Below are 12,493 nucleotides of genomic sequence, written 5' to 3' on the forward strand. Positions count from 1 at the left end.
CTTGGGTGGACAAAGTGACGGTTGCGCGTCTAGACATCTTCCACTGGATCCACCGGAGTCTCACTGTAAGTACGCTGTGTTCAAGTCTGCTGTAGCTGGTGCAGTGCTGGCCGACGACCGCTCAGACCTGGAGCTGCTCATCAAAGCCGTCAGAGCCAAGGACCCGGCAACTGTGAAGTCGGTCTCAGGCAACCTGACCACTGAAAGAGAGAACGCACAGACTAAATGCACAAGGGACAAATTAACTAATGAAACATAAAGGAACACTTCATCCTGTCATAGAGGTGATGTGTACTACCTTATGTGTAGTCTGTAAGACAAATTGCCCCTCGTGGACATTAAAGCTTAACTTTGCTCTGTTCTACTCGACTCAGGTCCCCACTGTGCAGCACAGCTCATCAGGTTGACCTGATAAGTGGCATTGCTCGGTGGAATTCAGACAGGCGCTCAGATGCCGTGTTCGGTGGCAAAGGACGGCACCACAGGACCTACTCTGCACCGCTGATCGACCGCCTCCACACCTGCTGTCAGCAGCTGTTCGGAGAGACTGTGGAGGAGAATTTCCAACAAGCTGCCACCTCTACCATCAGCAGACCTGTGCCCTCCCTCTCTGCATCCACAGCAACCACTGAGACTGCTGGCCCCTCCACACGGCCATACTGCCTGCTCCTCCTACTACATCAGTCCCTACAACTCTGCCCACAATGTCTGCTCCTCGTGATTTAAGCCCACCGTCCTGCGAGATCTACGCAGCACAAGGTAAAGAGTCTGGAGCAGCCCTCTGCAGTAGGAGTGACGGTGTCGCGGTGCATCATCTCCCCGTCTGTACATGCTGTGACCAACCGACCCAGGGACATAAAAAGTACAACAGAAAGGCTTTCTGGCTGTAAAGATGATGTCAGCATCAAAAGGTCTGGACAACACAGTGTACGACAGCTACGAACACTTCACTTCTGTTGTGGACAAGGTGGAGTGATGAGCTGTGGACACCCTGAATATAAGTGTAAATATGGTACAGTTGCATTGCAAGTAACTTAACTGTAGTGCTGTGGTGTTGTCAGCAAGCATAGTTTAGATCTTCATGTACATATTATTCTTTTTTATGACATGTACTGTGTTTTTTCTGATTGTTCTACATTTCATGCACTGTATTCAATAAAGTGTTAAGTGTTACAGTAACATCGAGTTGTGGAATATCAATTAATGAATGCAACAACAGAGGCGTGTTTGTTTTCATCAACAACAGGGACACAGATATACAGAGCTCCAGATTCATGTAAGTGCATATGCCTATATTACAATGATATCAGATAATTTTGTACTAGAAACATTAAACAGCCTCAGAAAATATAAAACTACTTCTAATTAGCCTCCCAGGTGTCATCAGGGAATTTGAAAAGACAAATGTAAACAAACGGCATTCTCTCACAAGTATAATTTTGATTTTAAATAAGATGTATTTCATTGAAAAAACACAGTACAGTAACCTGAATAAATGACATGAATTATGTAGCATTTGCTTTTAAATATACTTGACATTTTCTATTTATAGCATCATTCTATTATAGCTTCAACAGGTATCACAATAAATAGCTAATTACAATCTGAAATGGACAATTTTACACATATGGAATCAATCCAGATGATGACAACAGTGTCTGCAACATCTACTTTGAAAGGAAGTGAGGCGTGTTCTAGACTCCTCCTGTGACTCCTTCAAATTCCACACATGTGGGAATCTTGTGTGCATATTTTCCGGTGGTGGGGACTCTGTTGACGCTCTCTCCTGTAAACACAAAGAAAGTCTTAAAGATCTTTAGGTATGAAGGGACACGTCGAGCAGCTGGTGGACCAATGTGCAGATTTCTGTTTTCACATCTTATGTATTGTGGTGCATGTATGAGAATAATCATGAAAGAAGTCATTGTGATACACAAACTGACATGTGCTTGGAGTAAACAATGGTTCATGATTTACAAACATATTGAGAATCCAGTGAGGAATAACAGCATTCCTCTGGCTACTGTGCTCAGTAATTAGTGTATTTGGGGGATAGAGGTCTACTACATTATAATCTATATACTGATTTATTTAATAATAACATTCTGCTGCTGATATCACAGTTTGACAACTTGGGGGAACAAATACACATTCTACCTTCTTTGATTCCTCTGCTGCAGATTGACCATTTGATGAGCCATTACACATTCACAAAACGCAGACTTTGTCCACACGAGGGCGCCACTGATTCATTCTCAACTGTGATCCATGATGCTCCGGGTGAATGCACCCTGTGAGGTTTAGACAAGACAAAGATAAATCAAACTGCAATCAAAAGTAGTTTGATCCACATTTGAAATTCAGAATAAAGAATAAAATCACAAATGTTTTCTCCATTAACTGTAGGTTCCCTCACATTCCAACCACTTCCTGTTTCTTTGTTTACTGCTGGTGGCTCCTGACATGCTGACATCTACTGGTCTGGAGTGTGAACAACACTAGTCTTTTAGCAAATATAAACTATATTGTACAACAAAAAAACTCATGATTACCTTCATGAAGGAAGGATTTATTACTACATTTGGTTTAGCAAGGGCAACTTAATGAACTGACAACTGGTTGTATATACACAGTATGTATCTGTGTATTCAATAACAATCTCCTCGTCTCACTCATCAGTTTAATGTCTTTTACAATAACAGACATATACAACATCACAACTATAGCACACAATAAAGTGTAACACCTTAGTCTTGATTCATATTGGTAACATAATATCACCTTATATTTCTTTTTAACATCATTTGGGGGTGCACCATTCCTGGAGGTTCTGCAATACCAGGTCGATACGTGGAGTGGACGGAGCAAGCCCCTATTCCATCTCCCTATTCCAAAAATCAATTTAATATATGGTCCCCGGATAGGGGACGTATCAGATATTAAACTGATAAGAACAGATACTACACTTGATCTTAGCCAAAAGGCCGAGAAGCGATAACGGTACAGAGTTGGAGGTGAGGACGTCATTCTCCGCACAGTCAACCTCACTGACGGGTCGGGAACTGAACTACAACGTTTGAATCACATATGAAACAAGAACAATGTACAATAGTAATAATGTCCCACTGCTGCCGTTTAGTTTGACATATTTACATTTAACGTGAGTTCGCAAATGCGTCTCTTTGTTTCTTTCCGGACACGTGGTACGCTGCAGTCCAATCAGGAAGTAGAAAACCGATAAATATAATTTATAATCTGCAGACACGCTGGGATAAATATTATGTTTCTATAAGTATATTATTTATTAAATAGCGGGTGACGAACTTGTTCCGTTGATACAAGTTCTGCTTTTACGCTTCAAATCTCACTTCACGGCAACAAACACAGCTGTGTCTCTAGTGGAGGAGAGCGAACAGCACATTTCACCTCTTCAGCCACACACACACACACACACACACACACACACACACACACACACACACACACACACACACACACACACACACACACACTTACTGATGAAAACCCAGCAATGCACTCGATCATCAGTGATTTAAGTTACCGAAGACGTCCCGTTAACGTGACTCACAGAGTAGAATATAAACAGTGAGGTCATAATAGAGGATGCTAGCGGCTCTAATGTGTACTGTTAGCTTCTTAGTGAGGTCTGCATAACATTTACAGACCTGACTGAAGTTTTAAGTTCCTGTAATAGAAGAATAAGCGTGGAGTAATAATTGTAATGTGTCCCACAACCTAGAAACAAATACAACGCTGTCAAAATGTCGAACATCGTTAACAGTGTCTCATACCAGCGCACACAACTGCACCAAATTAAATGATAAAAAAAACGGAAATTCTCGGTCAATAATATTATCAGCTTCCAATGTAACCAGTGCACTGGCTTGTTAGTTTAATACGTTGAATTAACTCTGACAGTAACAAACATGGACTCGTTATAGTTAACTGCTAGTCAGCTAACCTAATTATCATAATCCGCTCATGGAGGTGAAGTGACGTTAACCGGCTGTTACGCACTTAAAGTCAGTCTGTTTACACATAGCTAGGAGCTAGCATTACGTAGCTAACAGCTAGCTATCTTTATCAAAACACAGTACTGCGGTGAAACAGCCTAAATAACCGACAACAATTTGTCTTCCTTATAATAGTTATGGGACCAGCGCACGCGCTATTAATTCTATAATACATGTCGAGTTATTGAGTCAAAATGAACTTACTGAAGGTTGTCTTCGACGAATGCTAACTGTCGAGTCATTCCTGAGGCCAAGTGCAGCGGTGTGTTAGGTGCGCTTGACCGTGTGCAAAATGACGTCATCTTTAGCCCAAACATTTAGTGCTAGCTAACGTTAGCTACCTCACAATAATATATTTAAACAATATTCCAACAACTGTACTCTTTTAAAACAATGTGCAAATAACACGTTGATAACAGAATATTAGTTTGAGTGTTTTAGAGAAAAGGATCCGGACCAGCTTGTTAACAAGAACAGGTTTAATCCAGCTAAACTGTTCACATTCTGATATTATATTGAGGTACTTAATGTACTTAGTTTAACCAAATGTGTGTACTGTGTGTATAAATATCATTGTTAGCTATACATTATAGAGTCATTATGATTGGTCAGTTTGACTATGGACTCCTAATTGGATCGGAGGAACCGACCACCAATCACAAGTCGAACTGTAATTATATGAATATATAGTATAACACTAAAGATATATGAATTTAGAGTTGTGAATCTACCTACAACAGTTACTTTACAGTATTTCTGGTAAAACTGAAATAATTTTTTTCTTTTAAAGAAAATCTTGTGAACTAAAAGTAAAGATGTGAACGGAGCGTTAGAAAAAATAAATCTAGAGTGAGTGGTTCCTCTCTGCACAGTGCATCCCAAGTTTGTTTCTGCCAAGCAAGATTCAGATGTTCTACCCGGAACTTTGCATGTTCTGTGGTTCCATTTCACAATATCATCACACTCAGTACACCTGCACGTGTAAGAATCTCATCTAGCCGACTTGATGGCAACATCTTTTGGGACACAGGTATGAGACGACCCTCTACATTTATTTTTACTCCGATTAATCTGATTGTCTTTGATCAATTGAAGATGTATCATGTTGTGAACAGCGGTGGAGGGGGGATTACTTTCTCTACTTTGTGAAAATGTGATATTCCAGTTTTGCCTAACCTTCAGGAATAAAAATGTCTTGCACAAACATTCCCCCTAACCAAAATAAAGTTTGCAAACACGGAGCTTTTACGAGAGACTGTCTTTGTAACAAACACATTCATATGGTCAAGATGATTGAGGTGCAGATCAGCTAAGACATGGAAAACAAGAGCATTAGTGTTTCTACAGGTATAATTCTGACACTACACATGCAGTATATATATATAGTACAGACAACTGTTTTTCTGAAGTGGTCAAATATAAGTTAACATAGCATACAAAACATTTTTTTTAAGAAGGGAGGGACCATTGTGGCTGCAAATGCCCCCATGAAAGCTGAATGTGAAAGTTCAGACTTGTAACTGTAATGTATCTGGGTTTGGATGTTGTGCTGAACCTAGACACAAGTGGTGTGCGGTGGTTGGCGACGTCTACCACCGATCCTCTCCAAGACTGGATTTGGCTTCCACAGAATCTCTGGAAGATTAAAAGGCAACTCAGAATTGGTGGCGTCTGCACAGTAAGAAAATGGCAAGTTGTTTGTTTGTCTGCTCTGTTGTCCTACCAGCAGTTTGGTCGGGGGGCTGGGACTTCATCATGCTCTCCCCGGGGTCTTCCTCGTGGACATAACCAACATCTGACCTCCATTGTCTCCAGTTCATTTCGTCCACCCTGAGGTCGGAGAAGACACACATTGGAATACTAGAATAGACACTAGTAAAATACAAGCTTTCCATATGACATCCGCAGTGAGGCCTGTGGTAAATGACACAATTTCTTTCTTTGTAAATTTGAGTGAACTGAGCCTTTAAAAGATGGTGGCCAGTATTCAGCATGTGTCCTCAGGTTCAAGATTAATACAGTAATTCCGTGACACATTTGTATCAAGCTCAACACTTCAACGTGTTTGTAAAATAATTTAACATCTGTGCAGACTAAACAATAGGCGTTAATATCAGACACATGCAGAAGTGGATTACCTGAAAAACCTTCGACTCTCTCCCTGCTCGCCTCTGAAACACACCATTTTCGACACCGTGGAGTACAGCTTACTCTTCAGGCACCTCGGCAGAGTCCTCTCCATGTCCAGAATTGTAAAGGCCCTCTGAGGACGTGCAACAGAATGTCAGTGTGTCAGCCCTGGTGTGTTTATGTTTGTTTGTGCACAACCTAGAAACACTTAATATCAAAGCTCTTCTTCAAAACAAATGTATATATTTGAGATATTCGCTACTAATATCAAGCCGCATTTACAGACATCCTTAAGAAGTATGTCTGTGAGATGAACTTATTCCTGCGAGGTTTTGTGTGCTGTAAAACAAGTTTACAGACTAGAGCAGCTTCCCACCTGCAGGTTCCAGATGTTTTCGCTTTCTTTGGAGACTCTTTCGACCGTGTTGCCCATCACGGCTATGAGCATGTTGAGCAGCAGGATGTAAGTGAGCACTATGTAGCTGATGAGCAAGATGTAGAACACTTCCTTGTACTGAACGTGGTCCGTGAACTCCAGGTCTCCCATTCCGATAGTGAACTTGAACAATTCCAGCATTGTGAAACGGATGTCGTTGTAACTTGGCTTCTTGCACTTAAACGGCTCGGCATCAAAGCTCCTCCCACGTGCCGGAGCACCATCAGGAAGCATTTCATGAGCTGCAGGAGAGTCTTCTATGAGGGCTACAATAGCTACGGAGGAGGAGAACATTGAAGTCAGAAGACTTTACTTTGCTTAAACATCTTAAATTCTTCATTCTGCATGCGATTCACTTTTTGCATCTTTCGTCTGTGAAAGTCTTACCAGCAGAAAATCCAAAAAGAAATACACTATAGACACACAAAAAGTGTAATAGGTCACCCAGGATCATCTACAAAAAGAGAACAAGACTGTAAATCAGGCAACACATGTCTCACTCTGAGACTTTTGGGTACTTGTACTTACTCTTTCCATCATGACGCTGTACATCCCCAGTTGTTTCGAGCCTCTTGAGTAGTAAAGAACATTGATCCAGGCCAGAGCCAGCGACAGTACGAGGAGTCCAACGTACTCTCTCAACCCACAGAAGTACAACACTGTGCAGATCAGGAGGAGCGTCGCCTGCAGGAAACTGCGAAACAAAGTGGAGTGGTAAGAAAGTGCTGATGATATATTTGTCCTTCACAAGAGGTTAAAGGCGATACTTACAATAGAATGTCAATTAATCCGTCCGTGTACAGAGCCTTGAAGGTTGGGGGGTTCCTCTTGAAAATACTTAACTGTGGATTCGGGAGTCGAGACATATGGAAATAGTTTGAAAATGATTGGGACTCTTTTTGTGTGAATTACTGGAACCGGATTCCCCTTCCTCACCGCTTTAGAGAAAAAACACGCAGCTCCAAGAACACAGAGGAGCTCGCCAATGCAGCGAATGTAGTCGAGCGGGTCGTCTTCAATGGGAAAAGGTGGCTGAAAGGCAAAAGGGTTAGGAGTCATTGCTCAGGGCTAATGAAGTCGTTAAAACCGTTTTTTAATCAATGGATGGTTTGGTTGGTTTAGTTTTTTGCCTTACCTGTCCTTCCTTCCTGTAGAGGGTTACAGAGGTGAAGATGCTCAGGTATGACAGGTAGACCAGGAAATTCATCAAGAATAACTTGGAAGCAAACCTGTCCCACTTGTCCTCGAGAAGGCTGCGCAGCGGCTCGATCTGGAGCATCTCGGGACGATTCTGAGGCGACATTCACACGATCATTTCCACATCAAAGGCCTCTATTGAAACTGGCACAGTGACAACCCAAAAGCCTTTCATGACCTTGTGAAAAATTGTGATTTTGTAGACCTTCATGTGCAGATCGTTTGAAGTTAAAATTGGATGAAAATAGATATTTCATACCGGAATTTCACTCCCGAAGACGACCATCTCCAACACAGAGTTGTCCTCGTTGGTGTCGATGGAGCTCGTGTCGTAAAGTGAGGAGTGAACGGGTCCATAGACCCATTCTGTAAGCTTCCTGGACAGCGACCTCATCTCCTCATCCACAAACTCCCGGTGTAACATGTGGCTGAACAGCTGGACAACGAGATCAGAGGGGATGGTTATCTTCTGTGACAAAAGATCACAGATTCAAAGAGACATCTTTGTGATCATTTTGGATCTCTCTGTAGTTGTTTTGAGTGGCTTTGTAAAGCACAAGAGCCAAGTAGGCCCATTCATGGTCTGGTCTGTTTAAGTGTTATAAGGCAATGCAACCGTTCTAAAAAAGGACTGGTTTACATTAAGAAATGAAACCATCAAAGTTTACCTGAAAACAAACACAAAGAAACGAGACCTACCCCAATCTTGCCTAGCTTGGCTGCTAGCTTCAGAGGAGTCAGCCCCTGATTATTTTCAATCATTTCCAACAGGACTTTTCCGTTTTTCTCAACTCTGTTGTGCTGAATAAGGATGTCGTCGTACATCTTTGCGATCATGTCTGTGTTTTCTGCCGTATTGTCTGCTATGACTATCAAAGCGTGCAGCACAGTGTTTCCTTGTGAGTCCTGGTCAGTCAAGTCAGCTCTTCTGTAAGAGTTTTCTATGAGGAAAGACACAATGTTGGGCTGGTTGGTGCAGGCAGCCAGCGACAGAGGAAGCTCTCCTATTGGAAACACACAAAGGTCAGTTATAGTGACTTGGATATAAACAACTGGGATAGAAAAGGTAGCTTCGTTTTTTTTGTTGGACCCAATTACCCACCAAAATAAAAGCCCAGCCCTGCCTTGCGCTGGAAGAACCTCCCATTGGCTTTGACTTGCACATCTGCTCCTTTCTGGACCAACAGCTTCACATAGTCAAAGCTCCTTCTCTCAATGGCGATGTGCAGGGCTGTCTGACCTGTGAGTGACACGTGTTTCATTGGTAGAGGACACAGAATTGTAATGTTTTCTGCACATTGATAGTCTCTCAAAGCTATTACAAGGAACTTTGATTTTGAAAATCTCTGTGTACAAAAGCAGTAGTGTTTCTGAGCAAAATACGTGGAATCCCAGCCGGTGGCACCGATGACTAGCATTAAGAATAACTATATAGAAATAGCCAGTATGCTTTCTGATGGTCTTGTTTACTTATGAAGGTTATATGCAGGCAACAGTTTTAAATTTAGACTGTTTCATAACCAATTAAACATGCTTACAGTATATTGTACTGATACAGGTCAAGAACCACTTATTTATGGCCAGGTTCTACATCGTTCACTCTGCTCTATCTTTAAAAGGAGTTTAACAGCTAAGTGAATCACCCTGAATGTATAAAATTCAAATGAATTAAAAGCAGCTGTATTCATGTACTGGGTATGCTGGTAACAGCATACATTTCTAATGAGTGTAATATATGGATTTTACATTTTTTTACGAGGCCTTTCAGGATATATGATCCTGCCTCAAAGGGCCTCACAGTCTTTACAACATAAGACAACTTCTATTCTTTGGACCGTCAGCTTCAGAAGTAGCATCACTCGTGAAGACCAGTTTTCTGTTCACCTACCATTGTAGGAAGGATCTTTGTAAGATGCGTTGATTACATTTTCTAAGTCTCCAGTTTTCTCGGCTATGTCAAGCAGGACTTCAACGGTGTCATTTTTGCCATCCTTTAGGTTCAGCAAAGCTTTCAGCAGTGCCGTTTTCCCAGTTGTTTCATCTGAAAGTTGTGCAAAAAAATAACAGTTTTGTTTCTCATCACACCAATATTTACATCAATGTGTAGAGAGTTTCTGATGATTCAATATGTACTCCTGGTATAACGCTTTACTTCACTTTAAGTCCCACTGCAAACAAATTGTTCCTTTTGAGAGATACACGTTTTATGGACCAATTTACATCAAGCTTCTTTGGAGTTACTTATTGTTTTCAAAACATTGTTTTCATGGGCTCCTGAATTAAATGAGCCTCATCCATTCACTCTGACCTGTTTGACTTTCTGTCAGTGACACCTTTTCTGAACAAAACTCTTTTAGCCACCAGCAGACGGTCTTGCTCTGCATGACAATCATCCATTTCACTGCACAAACACTTTCCGCAGACATGGCTGTAGTGTTTCAAACTAACATTACCATAGATAACAGCAGGACATAGTCAGTTATAAAAAACAAACACATAAAGTGCTTCTTTCCTACTTGCCTGTGAACTCTGGGCTTGTAAGTTTCTTATCATTAAGCTGCAGGTACTCAAACAGGCCGTTGAGTTGAGTTGTGTCCCCCTGGGATGCTGCTTCAAAGACTCTCTCCCTGGTCACTGCTTTGCTGTAACTGTTGTCAACACCGGTATTACTTTGTCTGAAATGTAGAAAATCATACAAGTCACAAACTGCTTTTTTGCAGCTCTAGATTTCCATCGATGCAATCATTTACTGTCACTATATTTTGACATCTGTAATCTTTAAACAACGTACAAAGAACTCTTTGATGACACAGTAGTTGTTAATGAGTGTCTTAGGGAAAAGGATCCGGACCAGCTTGTGAACAAGTACAGGTTTAATCAGGCTGAAGCTTGTTTACCTAAACTACCATGTCAGCTGATACTTATCAGTCCCCAAACTGTTGAGTTAAAAATGTCTCAACAAAAGGAAAAGCCCCCCCCCCCCCCCCCCCGCTCCTTCATCCATCAGCAAAACTAGGTCGAATCAGCTGGTTCAACTTATAATCAAAAAGGTATTTAATATCTAACAAAAGCAAATATAATTACAAAATGAATCACACTATGAATTATAAAACAAATATATATATATTCCATGGAATTGAGATCTAATCTGTACCACCCGACAGACTGGTGTATCTGCCCATCTCCTAATCCTTTGTTGTTTAAGATTAAGATTAAGGCAGAACAAGTCTCATATTACACATTCTTCACCACATCGATCAGCCCAGGGATTGGCAGCCACTTCCTCCCCCCTTCTTGACATTTTTATTTGTATCATTTATTACCTTATATGGTAGTGACCTGAGGTCTCCTCTCTCATATATATTCATATATATGAGATATATTATATATAGATATATTCAGCAAATCTTCTTCTGTCTTAAAACTTCAACAAGTAAACATTTTGTAACACCTAAAATCAGCATTAGGACCGCTTTTAACATAGATGTCTCATTTTTCTTAGCATCAATAGAACCACTCTGATTTCTGTGTTGACATCTCCAGCAGTCAGTCTGTGCAATTTCATAATTGAAAGCAATGTGCATAACCTGTGAGAGAGAAATCAAACAGCAGCTGTTGGCCAGTAGGAGCGGTTACCTCGATGTTGAGACGTTGCTATCCATTGGAACAGGAACTATCTCTGATGTGTCTGTCTTGAGGAGCCAATCCAGACTATTCCCCTGCTCTTCAGGGCTTGTGTCTGGTGGCTGTCCATCGTCCATCTTATTTGTCGCTAATAATCAAGTCTCGGTCGTGTATGACAAAATACTAAGTTTGCTTTCCCGAGTAGCTCATCGGATATGATGAGCCACAGCTGCACAGGTGTAGAGTTGTAAATGTCAGGGGCAGCACTGAAGCCTGATGGTGTTTGTTACCTTGGTCACGCTCCGCCCTCTCCTGAGGGTGGAGCAAGTCTGTTGTTTGCCCAGCAGCAGTTCTTCAATTGTAAAAAAAACTACTATCTGCTTATAAGTCAACTAATACGTTATGATGCACCTTTATTAATATAGGTGTCACAGCTCTGCCCATTCTCTCCCATCACTCCACACTCCCCTCACCTGCCTCCTCATCAGCTCAGTCAGTGCACCCGTTAGTCATCTCATCGGCTCTATCACTCTGCTCACTCACTGTATCAACCTCTGCCTCTCAGTCACTCTCTGCCTCAGGTCATTGTCTTATCTACCCGCTCGTCTTGATCCAGGTTTCCCCATCTTCCTGCCCTGCTGGATTCCCCCCCCCCCCCCCCCCCCCCGTTTGTCTTGTCGTGTCGTGGATTCCCTGTTGTATTCCGGTAACGATTCCTGTTTTGTTCTGATATCATTAAAACCCGTTTTCTCACTGCATCATGTCTGCCTTTGAGTCCTCCACCCCGTGACAGCAGGTTAAGCTATCCAGCAGTATGTATTAGTTGAAATGATTTCCACCTTTACCAACTGCGACATTAAAGTGATGAAAATATGAATGCATTATTCATTAAAGTACAATAACAACATGTATAAGATTCTCGAATGGTTACTTTTGGTGCTTTAAGTACATTTCGATGATGTACTTTAAGCTTGAATGCATGAATTTTACTTGTAACTGAGTGGTTCTACTCTGTACTACTTTTAAAAAGATCTGAATACTTCTAGTACTACTAACAACGACAGCCAGCAGT

The 12,493-nt window shown here is 41.5% G+C and overlaps 1 protein-coding gene, 1 long non-coding RNA gene and 1 other non-coding gene across 3 annotated transcripts; all 3 read right to left on the minus strand.

Moving 5' to 3' along the window:
• Positions 1 to 1,521: 1,521 nt before the first annotated feature.
• Positions 1,522 to 4,297, minus strand: LOC137873352 (uncharacterized). Its single transcript, XR_011103193.1, has 3 exons — positions 4,239 to 4,297; positions 2,158 to 2,291; positions 1,522 to 1,786 (listed from the first exon to the last, which is right to left on the minus strand). It is a non-coding gene; the product is annotated as an uncharacterized lncRNA (long non-coding RNA).
• On the minus strand, positions 2,806 to 2,996 carry LOC137873365 (U2 spliceosomal RNA). Its single transcript, XR_011103196.1, has one exon. It is a non-coding gene; the product is annotated as a U2 spliceosomal RNA (small nuclear RNA).
• A 1,146-nt stretch (positions 4,298 to 5,443) lies between the features above and the next one.
• LOC137873362 (transient receptor potential cation channel subfamily V member 1-like) lies at positions 5,444 to 11,558 on the minus strand. Its single transcript, XM_068711563.1, has 15 exons — positions 11,434 to 11,558; positions 10,318 to 10,472; positions 9,686 to 9,838; positions 8,900 to 9,037; positions 8,497 to 8,801; positions 8,057 to 8,233; positions 7,736 to 7,891; positions 7,537 to 7,632; positions 7,372 to 7,442; positions 7,129 to 7,294; positions 6,988 to 7,054; positions 6,541 to 6,875; positions 6,173 to 6,297; positions 5,758 to 5,864; positions 5,444 to 5,669 (listed from the first exon to the last, which is right to left on the minus strand). Exons 1-15 carry the CDS (start codon positions 11,556 to 11,558, stop codon positions 5,590 to 5,592), a joined length of 2,256 nt encoding a protein of 751 aa, XP_068567664.1. The 3' UTR covers positions 5,444 to 5,589.
• Positions 11,559 to 12,493: the final 935 nt, after the last annotated feature.

This window comes from Cebidichthys violaceus, unplaced genomic scaffold (assembly GCF_023349555.1).
Source record: "Cebidichthys violaceus isolate CVI_PGR_0920_01 unplaced genomic scaffold, fCebVio1.0.p SCAF_161, whole genome shotgun sequence".
Lineage (NCBI taxonomy): Eukaryota > Metazoa > Chordata > Actinopteri > Perciformes > Stichaeidae > Cebidichthys > Cebidichthys violaceus.

What these genes read in the sequence shown, in the direction of transcription:
- LOC137873362 (XM_068711563.1), bottom strand. Translation starts at nt 11,558, where the DNA reads ATGGACGATGGACAGCCACCAGACACAAGCCCTGAAGAGCAGGGGAAT. An exon ending in CCAAGCTAGGCAAGATTGGG is followed by an intron (nt 8,234 to 8,496) that starts GTAGGTCTCGTT and finishes CTCGTTGTCCAG; the next exon opens with CTGTTCAGCCACATGTTACA. An exon ending in GCCCCCCGACCAAACTGCTG is followed by an intron (nt 5,670 to 5,757) that starts GTAGGACAACAG and finishes TTAATCTTCCAG; the next exon opens with AGATTCTGTGGAAGCCAAAT.